This window comes from Alligator mississippiensis, chromosome 1 (assembly GCF_030867095.1).
Source record: "Alligator mississippiensis isolate rAllMis1 chromosome 1, rAllMis1, whole genome shotgun sequence".
NCBI lineage: Eukaryota > Metazoa > Chordata > Crocodylia > Alligatoridae > Alligator > Alligator mississippiensis.
The window spans coordinates 165,672,365-165,694,321 of NC_081824.1; the positions used below are offsets into that span (position 1 = coordinate 165,672,365).

General features: G+C 44.8%; 1 protein-coding gene across 1 annotated transcript in view; it reads left to right on the forward strand.

The window, feature by feature from the left end:
• The window catches only part of CRIM1 (cysteine rich transmembrane BMP regulator 1), a 379,726-nt gene that overhangs the window by 268,786 nt on the left and 88,983 nt on the right, over nt 1-21,957 (forward strand). Inside the window, exon 8 of the mRNA XM_006265483.4 lies at nt 406-534. Within this exon, the coding sequence (XP_006265545.1) occupies nt 406-534 (129 nt within the window). The remainder of the gene's footprint in view (nt 1-405; nt 535-21,957) is intronic.

Consider the following 21,957-nt stretch of genomic DNA (forward strand, 5'->3'; position numbering starts at 1 on the left):
AAAAAAGAACAAGAACAAAATATAATGTGCATTTAAAAATTAGCTGTGTGCACTCCGGTACTAGAAATGCTACAAAGCACCTCAGTCATCATTGTGCTGCATGACACAAGTTATGGATCTATGACCTAATTGCTTGTTTGTGCTTTAATACTTTGGATTTCTTTTCATTTTAACCTCATTCTGATTTTTCTGGAGTATAGTACTTATTTTGCTGTGGTAGTTACAAGATTCCTGTAACTTTATTTCTTTAAATTCCAGTTGTATATTCTCAATCTGAACTTAATACAAATTTAGTCTTTAGGTTGGTAATATGATCATAAAGCTCTACCATTTAAAATATTGTAAGAAATGTTAGGTTTTTTATAGCCAATTGTTTATAATTGTTTTATATTTCTTATTTATCAGAACCAACGTACATCACAATAGGCCCACCCACATGTGAGATGTTGGTGAACTGCACATTGACTGAAAAAGATTGCATCTACAGTTTCAAACTGGATCAAAATGGTTGCCGCATTTGTCAGTGCAAAACTAGTGAGTATAAAAAAATCTTTGTGGGTTAGAAGGTGTATCAAAGTATTCATCAAAATGTTTAAATGGTTTCTGCTCCTCATGGTTGAATAAACCTGTGAAAATCTGAAATGGAAATACCAGTATATGGGTGCATCAAGTTGTTCAGTTGTAAGGCTGACTATTTGCTTCAGACATTGACTTTGTTTATTAGGGAGAAGGATAACTGAAGTCTTTGGCAGGTAATATTGATAAGTACATAGATTTTAAAAGCTGTGGGTAAAAGATATGGGAGAAATGGCCCCTTCAGAGAATCCTTTTACACTGCAAATTTCATTTTTAAAATTATGTACATTAATGGAATAGCTTTTATATACATCAACTATTTTTAATTCCAGGTCTGGAAGTTTTAAATGATTATTTATTGCTCTTGGGGGAGGAGTCAATATAAATGAAGTATAACTAGTTCTAAGATTTGCATGAATGTTATAGTTGCTATTTACGTCAGATTTTTATTTGACATGTAGTTTTCATTTGACGTGATTTTTTTTCCAATGAAGAAATAGTGTTGATATATCAGTTATGGTAGCATTCACTTAAGAAAACAGAGAAACTTGCTTTCACTGTATACATTTACTTGTAATCGGTGAAATGAAATGAAAGATGATGATCATTTGTAAGAGATGCTGCCCCAATTGCAGGGCAGATTGCAGTATGACTTGTCACTCTACCTTAGAAGTTATGTCAAGGGAAGGTCTTAAGCTGTTTGAGTGCAAGTGAACAGACATTCACTTTTGATTCCAGAAATCCAGCCACATGCTGACCGTGGCCCAGGCCAGAAGCAGGGGAGGTGGAAGGAGGTGGTACTAGAGCAATGGTCTCAATCCACCAGTAGATCTCGGAGCCTCTTGGAGATGATCTGGGGCTGGGGTGGGGGGGCTGAGTGCCTGCATGCATGCACGCTTGTACCCCAGCTCATCAGGTCAGTCCGTGGGGGAGGGAAGGTGCAGGGGCTAGACTGAGGCCCCCCCATGGTGAGGGAAAAGCGCCCCGTGGACAGGAAGCCCCCGCAGCTCAGGGACAGAAGCCCCCACAGACAGGGACAGAGGCGAAACCAGGGGTAAGTTGAGTGGGGCCCCGACCAGGTGAGACTTACCTGCTGGGAAGGCATGCCCCCAAATAATTTTTTCTCCTTCTGCTTCGATCTGCCCCCCACTTCCCTTCCCACAGACTTACCTGCTGCAAGGGAGGGAAGGGGAGTTTGCAGCAGTGCACTGTAGATCTTGAGTTGTTTTTAAATGCCAAAGGTGATCTCCTACTTAAACGTTGGAAACCACTGCGCTAGAGCATGTCTCCCTGCTCTGCTAGAGCAGACAGCTTAGGCCAAGGATAGCCTGCCCACCTTCTGATGGGGGAGCGGAGTGCAGGGGAGATTTGAACTAGTTTCTGATCACTTGATACCGGTTTGTGAAATTTCTGTCCCTAGTCGGTAAGTTCATTGGAGTTCTACAGGTGAAGCCTGGCCAGGAGAAGCTCTGAATTAAGTCATTGCTCTGAGCCCCTTTTCTTGCTTCGTCTCACCTGACTTTATTTACATTCTAGCTTTGTAATTTCAGGTCTGCGAATGATCTGTGGTTCTCTGTCCCTTACCATTCCAGGTGGAATTTCCACCATAAAGGCATAGGCGTTATTGTTGTCTGAGCATAGCCGAAAGTATCTGGAGACTGATCCTAAGCCAAGGACTTAGTTTTAGTTGTTTGCACAATTTGTTTGTTTTCTTTGAATGTTAAGGGTGATCAAAGTCCAGCAGGGAATAATGTGGAAAGTAAACAATAACAGTGGTAGCCCTGAAGATACTTATTTTAAAAATCAACTGCACTTGTAAGAAGGGAAAGCGCCCACTGATTTCAGCAGGAGCTGTATTGAACTCTTTATCACTTTTCTATCTTAAGACATAGGGGCACAAGATTCCCTTAACTTCTTCCTGCAAAAAGCAGTATCAATCTGTTAAGTCAGCATTGCACTGGATAGGTCTTATTTCAACAAGTTTATAAATTAAAAGTGTGTTTTAAACTATTTTGTATCACTGTTTATTTATAGCCCAAAACTCTGAATAATCTCCAATAGATATCATAGAGAGGAAAAAGATATATTTCCACTACTTACATTGTATAAAAAAAATTGGATGCTAATCTTTGTATCTGCAGACATGGTTCCTTGGGTAAATGTGATATCTTTTATTAGACCAACTAAATAGCTGGGAAAATTGTTCTTTGCAATAGAGGTGCACCAATACATCGGCCCAATATCGGATCGGCACTGATATAGAGAAAATTGATTGCATCGGAAATTGGCCTAATGTGTCCAATAATTTGGCCAATAAATGCCCATGCATGTGTGCAGCTTGGAGAGCTGTGTGCAGCTGGTAAGTCTGTTGTGGTGGAAAGGAAGGGGGGAGGGAAGAGGTGTGGGGGGGCAGATCAACGCCCCCCCATAGTGAGGGAGGGAGTGGGGCAGGGGCTGAGGCAGGCACCTGGAGGGGTGCCTGCAGATCTGCGTGGCGGGGGGCAGGAGGGGCTGCAGCTGTGGGCTGGGGCCAGGGGTGCACTGGGCTCTTCCCAGTGCATGGGGGGGGGGAGTTGGGCTAGGGCTGTGTTCATGCTAGGCGGCAGCACTGGGAAGGGGGGCTACAGTGAAATTTGGGGTGGCTGCAGCCCCCCTGTAGTTCCCCTCCCAGCGCTGCCACTGCCTGCCCTGAGCGCAGCCCAGCCCAGCCCAACCCCTGCCAGGAAGAGCCCAGCACAGCCCTGGCCCACAGCTGCAGCCCACCCCATCCCTGCACAGATCTAGGGGCACACCCCCCCATGCCCTTCCGTAGTGTGCACAGCAGCAGGAGCCACCCCATGCCCCCTGGATGAGCTATGACTCCATCCCATGCCTTGCCCTGCCCCAGCTGCGCAGTGCCTGCCTCAGCCCCACTCCCTTCCTCACCGCAGGGGCCTTGATCTGCACTCCCTCACACCGCTTTCCTCCCCCCTCCCCTTTTACCACAACAGACTTACAGCTGCACACAGCTGTATTGGAAATCGGATCTGTATCAGCCGATATGCCTCCTTAAAAATCGGCTATTGCTATTGGCCCTCGAAATCTCTATTGGTGCACCCCTACTTTGCAAGCTTTCAAGTACAAACACCCTTCTTCAGGCATAGGGAGAGTCTGTTGTTGTTTTGTGTTCTCCTTAATGGAATAGAAGCCAATATGCAAAATGCAGGTCTGTGAAAATGCGACTGTCTGGCAGTGAGGATCAGAGGCCATGGGAGACAATAGATGTGAGGTAGGTAGGAGGGGGGGGAAGGGGGAATATTGGGCTGATAATAGATTGTAGCTGGCAAAATGCAGATGGGTTGCCTGGGGTTATCGGATGACAGGCAAGTTACAATCTGCCATAAATCCAGTGTCTATTCAGAGACGACCTGCACAGGGTGTCAGGCCTGGGGCAAATCAGCCTGTGCAGAGCCTCACCCTTGGACATGAGGAAGCTGGCAGCGGATTTGGTGGCAAGGGGAGGCAGGGTGCCGAGTGGCTGGATGTGGTGGATTTGGGGGAGGAGGGGAGTACCAAGCAGCCAGCTGGCCATGAAGCCAGCAGCAGTGTAGAGTTGCCATGGCCACTCTGTGGGGCTCTGCAGGGCCTCCAAAACATGAAGCCCAGGGCAGTCGCCCCAATTTGCACCCCCCCCGGGAAGGCCCTGTCTATTTTTAGTCCGTGATTTTTTGTATCCGGTTTATGAAGTGAAGTTCACAGGCTTGTCTACAAAAGGTGTTTTGTAAATTCCCTTTGAGGATTAGAATTGAGAGATTGGAAAGAGTGGTTGTCTTGTGAGAAGTGGCCACTCATAGGTAATTGGCTCTTTTTGTCTTGGATAGATTTTCAGTGTGCGTTCATTCTTGTGCATGGTTGTTGTTTGGTTTCTCCTACATATTTTCCATCAGGGCATTTGGTGCACTGGATTAGATGTATAACATTTCTGGAGGTGCATATGTAAGATCAAGGAGTGGTGATGGGTCTGTTGGGTGTAGTTATTGTGTAGGCGAGCCTATGAACTTCACTTCATAAATCTAATGGATACAAAAAATCATGAACTAAATATAGACATTGGATTTATGGCATATTATAACCTGCCTAACATCTGATAACCCTAGGTAATCTCTCTGTAGTTTACCAGCTACATTCTGTTACCAGGTCACCATTCCTCCCTCCCCCACCTACCTGTGTCACACTTAAGCTAAGTACAGATAGTCAAAAAGCCTGAGACTGAATTGATTTAGTTTCTGCAGGTTAGTCTAAGATACATGGATTAAATTGAAACAGAAGTGAACAAACATTGGCTTCTCTTCCATCCAGGAGAACACAAAACTCCAGCAAACTCTCCCTATGCCTGAAAAAGGGTGTTTGTGCTCCAAAGCTTACAAAAAACAACTTTTCCAGCTAAATAGTTTGTCTAATAAAAGGTATCACATTTACCCAAAGAGCCTTGTCTGCCTATGTCCTTAGACCAACATGGCTACAACCAACCCCCTCCCCTACCACCGAAATCTTTTTATCATTTACATTACCTAGGTAGAGAGGTCCTTCCACCAGGAGATGTGAAAAGAAAACACTGATATCGCTTCCCCACAAAATGAGCTCGTTTGCCAAACAGTTGATAATTTTCTTGTCTCCACCAGGTGGGGATCTTGAGCTTGCTGAATGAAATGAGTTAAGTCTTTTGGAGAATATTTTTTTTTCTTTCATTCCCCTTCACATTCTTTTGGTCATAGAAAACATTTTTTGTATTTTCTAGTCCATCAGCTAGAAGAGAAGTTTAACATAAAGCACTTCTATTTTTTCACACTTTCTCTAGAGTGTTTTGTGGGGCATTTCCTAATGTTTCTTACCCATATGGTGTTATATTGTGTCAGTTTGCCACAACCTAATACAGAGGACAGTAAAGAATTGTATTCTTTGAAGACATTGTGATTTTCTTTATATAATTGAGGAAAATAACACAAGACAACGAAATAACAAATAAGTGTCAGAGCTGAGAGGAGAAATCACTTTCTAAAAGTGGAAAAAAAAAACCCCAAAGCAACCTTCAAATGTAACTAATCTTAAGATGTAGCTGCCTGATTTAACTCTTGCTGAATATATGGTCGGGATGTGAAGGATACTGTGTATGTTATTTTAATCTGAGTGTTGTCTTACTATTCTTAAAAATCTTGGATCAGATAGTAGTCTACATCTTGTAAAGCACTGAGCATAAGTGAAGAGATGGAGCAAAGGAGCATTTTAATTCTCCCAAATTCATGGTCTCATTTCTGTGCCAGCTTTAATCTTCAAGGTTAGTCTGCCTGGTGCTCCATTAGGGCCATTTTTGTAGTCATGGAATAGTCAAAGAGCCAGTACACTCCAGCTAACTCTGGAATGCCCAGTGTCCAAAAAGCTGCATCGCATGAAAATTTGTCCGGAAAAATCCTCATCTTGCCAGATGCACTTGGGCTAACTCTTGCTTTATTGTAGGCAAACCAGTGAAAGAAAACTTAAGAATACCAAGGGCCCAGGCTCTCTGTTCATGTAGACCACTTGAATTCTAGATTGTTTATGGATCTCATGCAAACCAGCCAACCAAAATGAAACCTTCAAGCTTTAAATAAAGGAAGGAAGAAGAGTATCTTCAGAATTTCCACAATTAAGAATATCCGTCAAAAGGGCACAAACTTGTATTTCTCTTACATAAAGCATGTTGCTTGCTAGGCCCTGGTTTTATGGATACATGATAAATACCTATTAATCCCTAATGAGATCCAAAGGGGATAGAGGTAGTGGGTTAGTTCTGTGGACATTGTGAACTTTTCTTGGGGTGATTCTCTAAAAATCTAAACCAGTTTATTCTTCATTTTCTGCCTCCACCTGAGTATAAAATTATACCATTTTAGGTTCCCTAAAACCACTTGTGATTCATTTAGATTTGCCTCTAAATTTGGCAGTGCCTTTTTTGAGCTATCTGTTTGTCTGGGCTGCTCAGCTAGGTGTGGAGGATGTCAAAGATATGGCCTGCGGACCAGATCTGGCCCACAGAACCCCATCACTGAGCCCCTGGAGAAGCTCCTGGGTGTGAGATGACGCACACCACATGTGGCACCCACTCCAAGATATGCACTACACGCAGTGCCTGTTCCAGCCAGTCTGGGATCTTTGCCACATTCAGTATGTTGTTCCTCATTGCTCAAGCTAGTCTGGAATGCAGGCAACACACAGCACCCGTTCCAGCTGGTCTATGCCATGCTGCATGAGGCACCCAAGAGTCACAGACCAGCTGGAGCAGGTGATGTGTGTCCCATGGTTCCAGGCTAGCAGGAGGGAGGGGCAGGGGACATGCAGTATGGGTCCCAGAGCAGAGACCCTGTGTGCTGCATCTGGCATAGGGGAAAGTTAGTATGTGGGAAGAGGACCTTGTGCCTGATCCACAGGGCCAAATTAGTTTGACACTCCTGAGTTAAGTGAAAGAGCTAACAACAAGAGTCCTTTCACAATCACTTTACATTGATCACAGTCCAGTTTCACTAACCTCCTTCCTAAATGTTTTCCTTTCTAGCAGTCCTTTCCTATGCATCTCCCCTCTAAAATCCCATCCCCCCCAAAAACCTATAAAAAAAGAGAGGGATAGGTCCACAGTCTACAATACAACAAAGAGCAGCAAACTGGAAGAAAAGGATAAAAAGAGAAGAGAAAATAATTGATGAGAGATGACAACGGTGGTAAATTTTGCAATCATGTGATTGACACTGCAGTTGGGTTGCCTACAGCTGTGATTGCCTGGGAGAAGGGAGCCTGGTCAGTATGTTTAGGGGAAAGGACTTGTATAGGGAAAGGAAGCAGGAACCTATTGAAGTAATCCATGCTGCCTAGAGAATTCTCTTGCTCTCATGAGAAACGGTGTACTCCTTAAATAGTACTTGTTGATTGCTGCTGCATATGGTTTAGTGAGTCTAAAAAATAAAGGAGTAATTATTTTAGTTGGTAGTAAGAGAAGGCTGTATTCCTCTCTGGATCATAAGCAATGAGCTACATAGGCAGGAGTAGCCCTATTTAATAAACAAAATGACTAAGAACAAATATTTGTCAATGTGCTTAAGTAGTTGAGACTTGCACCTGATAAGAGATTTGTATTCTGTTTCTGGCTTGTTTAACCTGTGAAGCCTTGCTTAATAGAAAAAGCTGTGAAAAGTGTGATTTAATGACACAAAAGTGAGTGTAGGACACATTGTCTCCTCATTTTTATTGCAGTGCACATTACCATAGGCATAAAGGTATTTTCTTGGGAACAGAAACAGCAGAGGAAGAATCCATTGTGTCTCTGTTCTATGCAGAAGTTCAGCAGCATACCTGGATTTCTAATGTTCTAAAGTATCATCCAATACTGACAAGTAGAATCTTAAGAGATTTAGCATCAAGCCAAAAGTGGGCTTTACTATGCTAATCACAGGCAAGTAATGGTGATTTTTCAGTAGCTTCATAAATCAGCCAAATCTAAATATATTTTAATCTGGCAAGCAAAAGACACCCCCCTGCCATCAGATGTTCTTTCTCCCATATATCAGAATCCTGCTACAAACTAATGGAGGCATTGCGGATCTTATAAAGGCAGAAAAAAATAATATAAGGTTGATGACTGCTCCTCCATGCATGTGATACATAAATTCCTGCTGAAGTATTTTTAGGTAATTTGTCACCCACCAGCAGCGTGGCAGGGATGAAGAGTCTTCAGAAATAACTTAGCTGCGTGGATTTGTGACATAAGGAAGCAGAATAATTCTATGGGAAAAAAAGGACATTGAACCATGCTTCTTCAATATGCTGACATACTGAAAAGCAAGACATCTGATGGTCAACCTTTTCTGGCAAATTAAACCTTTGATGGCTAATGAAGAAGTGGGGACCTATCAGAATGTTAGAAAAACACAAGGGGAACAGGAAGATGATGATCCTGACAGAGAATGATCCTTGTCGATTTCCAAAATAAAATACAAATGTTATCTGTAAATAAACAAGTACATAGAGGAGAATGGAAAATTATGTATTGAACAGGGGAGATCATGATGAACAAATCACGGTAGACGCAATTGATTTCCTTTCTTACTAGAGATAGAACAAAAAAAAACTTGAGGAAAAAAACCAGCAGAGGATAACAGTATAGTGATTTTAGTGAAGAATGCAATAGGCTTTCCAAAATCTAACTAGAAAATTCATTTGTGTTGGATTGAATGTGATCTGTCACAGGAAGTGGAAACTGGCTGAAGGAGTGCAAAAACTAGATTACTTGCCAGTAACTTCATCTTCATATTGCCTCTACAAATCTAGTCTTGTGAATCCTGTGAATTTTCATTTCCATCTAGGAGAAATTTTACTATCTTTGTGTTCTCCTATTCCTGAAGAAGGGTGAGTGTGCCCGACAGCTGGCAAATCAAGACTTTTTTTTTTTTTTTTTTTTTTTTTTTTTTTTTTTTGCAAGTATCTAGTTTGTCTAATAAAAGATACCACCTCTACCCAGAGTTCTGATTCCTTTTGCCTGTAGACCAATATGTAATCCTGTGAATCCTAGCACTATTTAAAGTAATTAGCCAGTGGGGCCATTAGTGCCTCAACACACCCATGAAACTTTCTTTTAGGCAAGGTATTAGTGAGTCACAGTGCTTCACTCCCTTCACTTTTAATCTACTTATCATGAGTCAATACAGAAATTTTAAAGAAAGGAGGGAGGGTTAATGTGGATCTGAGGAGGCAATATATTCAGAGAATTCCAGTTACTGATAAGTAACCTAGTTTTCTCCTTCATAAATTTGCCTCCCCAGATCCCCACCCCTGAAGATTAACCAGCAGTAGCAATCCACACCAAGAAGACCGCTGAGGAGTGCTTAATTATAAAGGTACTGTAAAACAGCTCTCCTGATATTATCTAGCCTCAGCATCAAGAGAATAGTGATGGGCAAAGGTATGAAGCGGGTTCTATGTAGTCACACTATAAATCTCAGAAAAAAGACACTACACAAAGACATGTTGCAAATGCTGCCGGAGTTCTTGTTAAATAAATATTATGATTCTCTGGTACCTGAATCTTTTGTACGTAGGCACATATGCTAGTTACTCTGAGGTAAAAGGGGAGAGGAATTTATTGTGCATCAGCCACTCTGCAGTAAGTGTATGTAGACTTTTATATTGAGGGTTAAGGCACCACAGTTTACCATAGTCATCTATAGCAAAATACTGTCATCCTCATATGGTGGAACTGCCACCAATGAAAGTGAGATAAAAGCATGTATATATGCAGTTACCACAGAGCAGCTGGCACACAGTAAATCCTTGCCCCTTTTAGCACTGAGTTAACTAGTTTTGTGTACATGTCCACATTCTGGATGCTAGAGGATTAAGCAAACAGAAACTTAAAAAGCTTCTAGGATTTCTTTGCAAAAGGCATAAGCAGTCTGGATGGCTTATCAAAGAATGGTTTTGCCTAGGTAGTAATCACAGCCTTCTTCACCTGAAAATTATAGAAGAAAGGCCCACGTGAATAAATAAACCTGGAAAGAAACTGGGAAAGAAATGAAATCCAAGATGGAAATCCAGGACCACATGGAGTCTGGATAGTGCATTAACAAATTGCAGTGAGGGGGCAGTGACTTACATGTTCAGCAACAGCTCATCAGTAGATGACCATTTACCTGCTCTTACCCCATGGCAAGTAAAAATTATACCAAGACAATTAATTGCCATAGTTGTAGAGCTAACTTCATCTCCATCTCCTCAGGTAATAAACCTCTTACCTTTACATATCTTGCAGTGAAATTTTGTAATTCTTACTCGTAGACTAGGCCCAGAGCTGTAGTACTCAATAATTTTATGTCAACTATTTTTGCTGTTAGTCTGGCTGAATTTGAGTATATGCTGTCCTTCCCTTCAGAAGAACAAGAGTATGCAGTAATCAGACAGCCTTCTCAAAGCAAAGTTATTTATTTTAGCAATGAGAACAAAGTATTTAGAGGGGAAAAATTCTAAAAAAACAAAAATTCTACATGCATGCCTCTTATCCTAGGAAGCAAGGAAAGTTAGTTTCTTCAGATACACTTCACCCGGTGCATCAGTCTCAGTCTAATCGCCTTCAAATGACTACTGCGCTTTCTTAAGAGAATGCCTTTTGAAAACCTTGATATACTTCTTTTGTACTACTGTATTTCTGGGCTTGTTCACATCTTACTTAAAACTACATTTGTCATTTGGCTGGAGAAAGGCAGCACTATCTTCAAAGCCCATAGTTCCATCATTGTCCCTTAACAGCATAAAACTACTGAACAATGACTTAGCTTGAGACATTCTTTCCAGTCTTCCCTATTTTTCCCAGCAGGTCCTATTTAACTGACCCATATATTCAGGGACTAAATATCCCAATTACAAAGGATTTTTGGGTGGTGATTTCTTTTAACTGTGTTGCCAGGATAAAGGTAGGCAATCCTTCAAATGCAAGCTAGTGGTTATAGCAGTGTTGGTCTAAGGACATAGGCAGACAAGGTTTTTCGGGTAAATGTGATATCTTTTATTAGACCAACTAAATAGTTGGTAAGAATGTTCTTTGCAAGCTTTTGGGCACAAACATCTTCTGCAGACATAGGGAGAGTCTGCTGGTATTTTGTGTGCTCTTCTGGGTGGAAGGCGTTCTTCAGGTCTCTATATTTTTTTCAGGTGTCTGTAGCAACCATTACTGGAATACTTTGTCCAGGTATAGTGTCCACAGCCCAAATAAGATTGAAAAATTGAAGAGTATTCAGAGAAATCAGGAGAAAGGTTAAAGAAATTATCTTTTTATTGGATATATTTGGGATACCATCCCAAAAAAATCCTTCTCTCTCATAAAATTCCTGAACCATCAAGATTACAGCATCACTCTAACACTACCGTTAACAAAGGCAATTTATAGGGGGTTTTTAATAAGTTGTTACAGAGTAGTGTTACAGTATTCATTAAAAATGTAATCTTCAGAGGGTACAAAAATAGTCTATAAGCAATAACTAACCTATGTCATTGTAGGTAAACAAATGTGGTCTTGTTTCTCATGGTGTTCATGACATCATTCCTGTAACTAGCCATTCTTTCTGCTGTCTGTTTTGGTCAAAGTAGTTTTTTCAGCACGTTCCCTGTCGTCTTGATTCGGTACCATAGGTTGTAGGGATATGCCTCTTCCTTCTCCTGTATAGTTTCATAGTAGCTAGGGTCAGGAGGGACCTGAACATATCATCTAGCCTGACCCCCTGCCACAGACAGGAATGAATGCTAGGTTCACAAGACCCCAGACAGGTGATCGTCCAACCTCCTCTTGAATTTGCCCAAGGTAGGGACGAGGACCACTTCCCTGGGAAGTTGGTTCCAGATTTTGGCCACCCTAACTGTAAAATATTGCCTTCTGGTCTCTAACCTAAACCTATTCTCCATCAGCTTATTACCATTGTTCCTTGTCACCCCAGGTGGTGCTGAGGAGAAAAGGGCTCTACCTATTTGCTGTTGATCTCCCCTGATGAGTTTATAGGCAGGCACCAGGTCCCCCCTCAGCCTCCTCTTGCTGAGGCTGAGGGGGGATGGATGATCCATCATGGTGGATGGGTCGGTTTCGACCTGGAAGGGTGTGGGCAGCGGGGTCCCGCAGGGCTCGGTCCTTGGACCAATACTCTTTAATGTCTTCATCAGCGACTTGGACGAGGGAGTGAAATGTACTCTGTCCAAGTTTGTAGATGACACAAAGCTATGGGGAGAAGTGGACACACTGGAGGGCAGGGAACAGCTGCAAGCAGACCTGGACAGGTTGGACAAGTGGGCAGAAAACAACTGAATGCAGTTCAACAAGGAGAAATGCAAAGTGCTGCACTTAGGGAGGAAAAATGTCCAGCATACTTACTGCCTAGGGAATGACCTGCTGGGTGGCACAGAAGTGGAAAGGGATCTTGGAGTCCTAGTGCACTCCAAGATGAATATAAGTCGGCAGTGTGACAAACCCATCAGAAAAGCCAATGGCACTTTATTGTGCATCAGCAGATGCATGACGAATAGATCCAAGGAGGTGATACTTCCCCTCTATCAGGCGCTGGTCAGACCACAGTTGGAGTACTGCATGCAATTCTGGGCGCCGCACTTCAAGAGGGATGCGGATAACCTGGAGAGAGTCCAGAGAAGTGCCACTCGTATGGTTAAGGGCTTGCAGACCAAGCCCTACGAGGAGAGACTAGAGAACCTGGACCTTTTCAGCCCCCGCAAGAGAAGGTTGAGAGGCGACCTTGTGGCTGCCTATAAGTTCATCACGGGGGCACAGAAGGGAATTGGTGAGGTTTTATTCACCAAGGCGCCCCCGGGGGTTACAAGAAATAATGACCACAAGCTAGCAGAGAGCAGATTTAGATTGGACATTAGGAAGAACTTCTTCAGAGTTCGAGTGGCCAAGGTCTGGAACGGGCTCCCAAGGGAGGTGGTGCTCCCCCCTACCCTGGGGGTTTTCAAGAGGAGGTTAGATTGGCATCTAGCTGGGGTCATCTAGACCCAGCACTCTTTCCTGCCTATGCAGGGGGTCGGACTCGATGATCTATTGAGGTCCCTTCTGACCCTAACATCTATGAATCTATGAGGCTGAACAGGTTCAGGTCCCTCAGTCTCTCCTCATAGGGCCTGTCCTGCTGCCCTGTCACCAAGCGGGTGGCCCTCCTCTGAACCCTCTCCAGGCTGGCCACATCCCTTTTGAAGTGCGGTGCCCAGTACTGGACACAGTACTCCAACTGAGGCCTGACCAAAGTCGCATAGAGGGGGAGTATCACCTCTCTGGACTGGCTTGAGATGCATCTTTGGATGCTCTACAAAGTATGGCTGGCCTTGCTGGCTGCGGTCTGGCATTGGCGGCTCATGTTCATTTTGGAGTCAATAATGACTCCAATTTTTTACCCATCCAACTGTGCAGGCATCAATGCCACAGTCGCTTAATTTATTGATGAGGATGGGGTGAGAGACAGTGTCAAGACGTAGAAAGACTCTGTCCATGGTGACACCATCATCCAAGGATTTAGTTACTTGGTCATAAAAGACAATCAGGTTGGTCAGGCAGGACCTGCCTTTGATGAACCCATGCTGTATTTGTGGACAATGTCCTTAAGGGTGAGTTATTCCTGATGAAAGAGTGCTTCTGATACCTTCCTCATGTGGGAATGTCAGCTTTTATCTGCATCATTAGAAGTTTTCCTCAGTCGAGTCTCTTTGAGAGAGGTACTGAATTAGTATATCAAGTGTTTTAGTTATAATCATTTGCCATCCACCAGCAGAGCCTTCTGGATCTCAGTTGTTATAAAAAGCCTGAGAATCATTGTCCTATGAAATGGTCATTTCTGATAATGTTTAGCTTTAGCTGTGAACAAAGCATTTACCACCAAAATAAATGAATTTGGAGCTCCATATTGAATTCAGATCAATGCATAAAAATGCTTTCTCAATAACTTTTGCCTTTCCTTTGTTTCATTTACGAAGTTTGAAACGTTCTGTAGCCTTGGTTTGTATGACCAAGAACCACTAGTGTTTCTTCTCTGTATGTCAAGCAGAATGACCAAGCTATTCATCTTCCTCCTTTCAAAAATTGATAGTTCTGCAAGCCAAAAGGGACTATTATGGTTATCTGGTCTGCTTGCTTGCATATGCCAGGAGACTTCCATGTTGAAATCCTGCTTACTGTCCAGTAGCTAAATTTTAGAGGGGGAAAAAAACAATATTTCACCTATGGTAATTATTCCAGTGTTTAATTACCTTTAGTTAAAAATGCTCATCTTATTTATTTATTTATGTTTTACTCTGAATTTGTCCAGCTACTGCTTCCACCAGTTGGATCTTGTTCTTTGTCTGCTAGATTGTAGAGCCCTCTTTTATCAAATTTCTGTTCCCCTTGTAGCTATTTTGAATTTGCCTTGCATGAGTGTCCAGAATTATAAATGAGATTTCCCTCTCCACCTATCATTTTGTATTATCAGCATATGTTGGCACACAATTACTTGGTGCCATTAATGCAAATATTTAATAAAGATCAGTCGCAAGCTCACACTTCCCAGTCCTTAAACTCAGCTATTGATTTCCCTCCTCAACAGTTCATCTTTTGTAATCTTCATCTTAACCAGTTCTTTATTCACTTTAAAATTCTTGTACTAGTACTCATATTCTCCGTGTAGTACCTTATTGACTGTTTTACTGAAGGCCAGATAGATTAAATCAGTGCTGTCCAAATTCTGAGTGCCTGGGAGCCAGAGGCCTCCAACCACATACTGTGGCTAGGGACAGAAGTTGCATATAAACCAGTTTAAGTAATCAGCCCTGGGCTGTGCTCTCTGCTCCAGCAGAGCAGGGCAGCCCCACCCCCAGCTGTAAGATCCCTGACAGCCCAGAACTTGGTGGGTTCCCCCCACCCTGTCACCTCCTCCACTAGGGGAATTGGCCCAGCTCCCAGCTGGGGTAGGGGGAATAAAGCCCACACTGAGGGCTTTCTTGAATGCTGGGCACAGCCTAGCTGGGAGTCCTGAGCTGTGGGAGCATTTCCACCCCCACTCCCTCCTCAGACAGGCCCACTGGTTGAGGAGGGGGCTTGGCCAGTTGATTGTTTTAGCTCCCAGATTGGGTGGGAGGAGTAAAGCCCCTACTGTGGGCTTCCCCACAGCCGGGAACTGTGGCAATCACCTGGGCATGCCCCTTCCCAGGCTGGCAGGTCAGCTGAGGGGGAAGTGTTGGGGGAGAGGGCCCCCATCCAGCTCTGGACCCCCAGCCAAGCTGTGCCTGGTCCATTCACTCCTCAGCTGGCCTGCCGGCCAAAGAGGGGCCATGGCCAGGTGATTGCCCTGGTTCCCAGCTGCAGGGAAGTTCACAGTGGGAGGCTTTACTTCCCCACCTGAGCCAGGAGCCAGGGTAATCACTTGGCCATGGCTTGTCCCCATCTGGCAGGTCAGCTGAGGAGGGAGTGGGGGTGAGGGGAAAAATGACCTCCACTGCAGGCTTCCCCCTGTGCTGGGCACAGCCTGGCTTTTAGAGTCCAGAGCCAGGTAGGGGGGCCCTCTCTCCCCTCACTCCCTCCTGACCTCAATGATAGTCTCAGCTCCTGGCTGTAGGAAGCCCACAGTGGGAGCTGGAGTGATCACCTGGCCACTCCCCCTGCTCGACTGGCAAGCCAGGAGTGGAGGGGTGGAAAATGGCATCCACTGTAGGCTTTTCCCCTGCCCTGCACCCAGTACAGCCTGGCTAGTGGTCCCTTTTCCTCCTCAGCCAGCCAAGGAGGAGCCATGGCTGGGTGATTGGCCTGGCTCCAGCTCTGGATAAGGGTGGGGGGGGGGCAGTGAAGAGAGGGAAAAACACCTTGCTTGGGGCTTCCCCCTTTCCCTTGCACCAGGGAGACCCTGGCTGGGGGTCTGGTGCAGGCTGGGGCGGTTCCCCCTACACCACCTCCTCAGCTGGTCCAAACTGAGGAGGGGTCATGGCTAGGGGAACCAGCTCCAGATGCAAGGGAAAAAGGGAGAAATGCCTTGCTGGGGGCATCCCCTCTCCCCTTTCCCTGGTGCCAGGGAGATCCTGGCTAGGGATCTAGTGTCGGGGGTTTACCCCCGAGCCCCCTCTTCAGCTGGCTGGAGGCTAAAGAGGGAGCCTGGCTGGGGGAATTGCCTGTCTTCCAGCTCTTTGTGGTGGATGGGAGGTGTGCTCTAGAGCCCCCTGCCTCCTGGTATGGGGCACTGCAGGGGTCCGGCTGCCTTTCAGGTTTGAAAAGTAACCATCCATTCACTTTCTTATCAGTTCAATCTAGGCAGTTTACAGAAACCTGAAAAGTCTGAATCAATTGGGCTGTTTGACTGTCTGTACTTAGCCTGTATGGGCCACATGCCATGCTGCATGTCCCTCCTCCACCCTCTCCTCTAAACTATGCTGACTACCCCATGTGCAACCCTCTCGTCTGCTGCACCACCACAAGCCATTTCTCCCTCCAGTACCATGCCAGTGCTCCTTTGCTGACCTATGCCTAGACCGGGAGGGGCTGGGGCACAGTTTAACTCCTCGGGGAGGGGGGGGAGATGCAGCTTATGAGCTACCAGTTGGACATCCATGGCCTAGATTTTCTGCATTTCTTTCATGTAAAAAGCGGTTACCTTAGATATCAGCTTAGTTTGACAAGCTAACTTTGGTAGGCTGTAGTTGCATTCTATCTCATTGTCCTGTTTTTCCATTTAACTGTTTATATTTAAATATATATGTCTTCAAAATTTCTACTAAAAACTTTCATACTGTTGAGATCAGAATAATAGTTTTGACCCAAGGCTCAACATCATTGGCTTTATCAAAAACTGAGGCAAAGTGTTTAGTTTATGGGGCATACCTCAGTACATACTTGTGAGGCTTTTCTGTGAAAACTCTTAAATTTGTCAGTATTTTTCTTGACACATGAATACTGCTTGTCAGGTAAACTGGTAATATAGCCTCCTTATTCTCTCTTGATGTTTCCCTATTTATTCAGAGAGGGATCACAGTCCTTTTGGAAAAGTCTCGTAGTAGGAGCTCACATTCATCTGATTCTCCACACATTTCTTCAGAGACACTGTTCCCAAATAATAATTTCCTAGTCCTTTATGTGTGGCTTAGCACATTCTTTATTCCTAGGTGTATAACTTTGCGCTTAGCTATTCTGAAATGCTTATTGTTTGCTTTCACACACTTTACCAAACAGTCCAGATGACTGTATCGATTATGTCTTCATTTTCTTACTACTCCTGCAATTTTGCATCATCAGATTATTGTTTTCCTGCATAGTGTTAATAAAAAAAAAAAGTAGATTGATTGATCTTTATTGCACACCATTAGAAACACTTCTGTTCATTGATGATTCCCTCTTCTAAAGTTACATTTTGAGGGCTATTGGTTCTTATTTTTTTTTAACCCATTTAATGTGCCACGTGGATTTTGTATTATTCTACTTAATCAAAATATCATGTGGTCCAAAACTAAATACTTTATAGAGATGTAGGTATATTACATCAGCAGTATTGATTTTATCAACTAACTTGTAATTCAAAAAAGATTTTAAATTAGTTTGATAGGATCTCTTTGCCATATACCCAACTTAATCTGCATTCATTCTATTCCCCTCCTTTAATTCTTTATTAATCAAGTTCCATATCACATGCTCTGTTTTGCTTAGAATCAGTTTGTCATCACCCTAGAGTAATCCTCTTCACCCTTTTTAAATAATGCAACAAGATTTGCTTTGTTCCAGTCCTAGAGAACTTCCTCAGTATTTTAAGATTTATTATAAAATAGCATTAGTCTTTCTATTTTAATAGGAATGTGCTCAGTCAATATTTAGAAGCCTATATAAACACTAGTCTGTTGATTCAAGTTGGGGGGAAGAAAAGCTACCACTGCTTCTATAACCATCATTTCAGTCCTTAGCATGAGCTACGAGATGCATTCATTCAATATTGTCGTATCCTAAAGGCTACCGTTTTAGCTGTCACACTAGGTATAAACTTGCTAGTAAAATATATTGCCTCTAAGGGTTTCTATTCTGGTTTTATCTTGCACTGCTTTTACTTAGAACAGTCCCAACTTATGTCAAAATGACATTGTATGTTTAGCAAATGAGTTTCATCTATATCCGTGCATTTTTCTCTGTTGTCCGGTGCCATGTGATGATGTGATCCTTGTAATTCTTAGCCAAGCAACCACTTTATAAGTGTATTTGCCAAGAGGTCTATGAAATGTAGGGATTGATACACATATAGAAACTTGAGCCTGGAACTGCATACAGGCCCACAGCATTCAAATTTGCCATTTCAGAAACAGTTGGACACTGTTCATAGATTCATAGATTCCAGGGTCAGAAGTGACCTCAGTGGGCCATCTAGTCTGACCCCCTGTCCCTGGCAAGCAAGGAAAAGGTCACCAAACCTGGGATCATATGATCCCAGCCAGGTGCCTGTCCAGTCTCCTCTTGAAGACCCCTAAGGATGGGGCAAGCACTGCCTCCCTTGGAAGCCCATTCCAGATCCTGGCAACCCTGACTGTGAAGAACCTTTTTCTAATGTCCAGTCTAAACCTACTCTCCAATAGCTTATGGCCATTTTTCTTTGTTATTTCAGGGGGTGCCCTGGTAAACAGATCATTGCTTACTTTGTGTTGCTCCCCCCTTATGAATTTTTACACTGCCACAAGGTCCCCTCTCAACCTTCTCTTGGCTCAAAAGGTTAAGGTCCCTTAGCCTTTCCTCATAGATCCCTGTTACAAAATCTGAATCCCAGTCCATGTATTCCCAAACTGGTGATCCAAGCTTGTATTTGGTTGATGCCAGTCTTTACTTATGCGTACAAAATATTTTATTATGTAATTGTGGGTGTGTCTGCACAGTTTCATAGTTGGTAGGGTTGGAAAGGACCTGAGCAGGTCATCAAGTCTGACCCCCTGCCATGGGCAGGAAACAATGCTGGGGTCAAACGACCCTGGCTAGGTGCTTACCTAGCCTCCTGTTGAAGACCCCCAGGGTAGGAGCGAGTACCACTTCCCTTGGAAGTTGGTTCCAGCTCCTAGCCGCCCTGACTGTGAAGTAGTGCCTCCTGATGTCTAGCCTGAACCTACTCTCAGTCAACTTATGGCTGTTATTCCTAGTTACTCCTGGTAGTGCTCGGGGGAACAGGGTCTCTCCCGTTCCCTGCCGGTCCCCCTTGGTAAGTTTATAGACGGCCACCAGATCCTCTCTCAGCCTTCTCTTGTGGAGGTTGAACAGATTCAGGTCCCATGGCGTCTCCTTGTAGGGCCTGCCCTGCTGCCCCCAATCATGCGAGTGGCCCTCCTTTGGACCCTTTCAATGCTGTCCACATCCCTTCAGGTTGAAAATGACCCATCCACCACCACTATCTGGGTGCGGCCCTCCAGCCAATTTGTGACCCATCTGACTGTAGGCATCGACACCACAGTTGCCTGATTTTTTAATGAGAATGGGGTGAGAGACAGTGTCGAAGGCCTTCCTAAAATCCAGAAAGATTATCTCCACTGCGACATCTGCGTCCAAGGACAGGACCTGCCTCTAATGAACTCATGTTAGTTGCCCCTAAGCATAATCTCCCCTGCTGGTCCCTCGCAGATGTGCTCCTGGATAATTTTCTCAAAGAGCTTCCCCAGGACCAAGGTAAGACTAATAGGCCTATAGTTTCCTGGGTCCTCCTTCCTCCCTTTTTTGAAAATGAGGACCACATTGGCTCTTTTCCAGTCCTCTGGCACCTCGCCAGAGCACCACGAGTGCTCATAAAGCTGTGCCAGGGGTCCTGCAATGACCTCTGCTAATTCCCTCAGCACCCTGGGGTGGAGATCATCCGGACCTGCTGATTTGAACATGTCCAGTTCCACCAGAAGTTCCCTGACTAGGTCCTCACTGACCCTAGGCCTGGCTGCGCCTCCCCTGGGTCCGTCCGGAATCCTGGTGTGGGGGATATCCCGGTCCCTGCTCAGAAAAATGGAGGCAAAGAATTTGTTAAAGAGGTCAGCTTTATCATCTGGTGCGACCACCAGATTTCCAAGCGCATCCTGCAGGGGCCCCACATTACCCAGTGACTTCTTTTTACTCCCTATTTATTTTTAAAAGGACTTCTTGTTATCTTTGATCTGGGTCGCTAGTCCCAGTTCTGTCTCTGCCTTAGCCTCCCCCGTACAGTCTCGAGCAATGGAGGTATAATCCTCCTTGGTGATGGCTCCTCCCTTCCATTGGGTGTATGCCTCCTTTTTAGAAGTCAGACATTCCTGAATGCCTTTGGTGAGCCATGGGGGCTTTTGAGCACTCTTGCCGCCTTTTATTCATGTTGGGACTGTCACCCTTTGAGCTCGGAGGATCGTCTCCCTAAGGAACAACCACTCCTTAAGGATCCACCACATCTTGGACCTCCAACTCCCCTCCCCTCCAGGACCTCAGTGCCTCCCCGACTAATCTCCTTAACTCATTGAAATTGGCCTTCCTGAAGTCAAGGGCTGCTGCCTTGCTGCAGGCCTTTGACACCCTGTGCTGGATGGTGAATTCCAGTAGGCAATGATCGCTATCGCCCAGGTGGTTGAGAACCCTCAGTCCCCTCACAAGGTTGTCGCCTGTGGCCAGGACCAGGTCCAGCAAAGCATTTCCCCTGGTGGGACTGTGGACCTCCTGGGTTAGGTGGAGGTCCTGTATCTCAGCTAGGAACCTACATGAGTTGTCAAACCTGGCTGACTGCTCCTTCCAGCAGATGTTCGGGTAGTTTAGGCCACCCATGATGACTGCGTACCTTGACTTAACTGCCTCCGCAAGCTGACCTGAGAATTCCTGGTCCAGCTCTTCCCCCTGGTTGAGCAGTCCGTAGTAGACTCCCAACCCCCTTGTATTCTAACCCAGAGCACTTCAGTCTTCCCATCCTCTGACCCAGTGCTGTTTGTTGAGGACGTGCATTGGTTGTTGATGTAGAGCACAACACCTCCACCTTTCTTCCCCATTCTATCCTGCCTGTACAGTCTGTAGCCCTTGATGTTTACCACCCAATCATGCGTTGAATCCTACCACGTTTCAGTGAGCCCCACTATGTACGAGTTTGTGTTAGCTGGCAGGAGGGCAAGTTCCTCCTTCTTGTTCCCCATACTACGAGTGTTAGTGTAGAGGCATTTAAGGCCTCCTGAGGGTGTATGCTCCACCCCCCTAATCCCAGGACTATCCGGACCCCTGTCACTTACCTGGGTACTTCTTGTGCTTGTCACCTGTCTTGGCTGGGAAGTGTCATCGTGTCCTCCTGTAGCCCCATCCCCTGGCAAAGCTAGTTTAAAGCATGTTGTATGAAATCAGCCAACCTGAAAGAAAAGACATGCTTGCTTTTAAGGGAGAGGTGAGGCCCATCCCACCCAAGCATGCCCCCTACGCGAAAATGCAGGTCGTTGTCAAGGAACCTGAGGCCTGCCTAGTAGCACCAACTCCGAAGCTGCTGGTTGACCACTTCGATGCACGCCTCATGGTGCCGTCCGCATCTACTTACCAGGAGAATAGAGAAGAATACCACCTGCACCCCCGTCTCCTTGAGCTTGGCTCCCCGGGCCTTGTAGTCCTTCATGATGCAGTCTGGACTGCTCCCTGCCACGTCATTTGTTCCCACTTGGATTAGGACCATGGAGTACTGGCCCGAGGGTCAAATGAGGTCCAAAATCATGCCTGTAACATCCTGAATCTGAGCCCCAGGCAGGCAGCAGACCTCACACGCCATGGGGTTGGGTCGGCAGATGGGACCCTCCATTCCCTTCAGGATAGAGTCTCTGATAATGAGGACTCGGCGTTTCTTCCTCGTGGTTTTCCATCCATGTTCAGACTGTGCC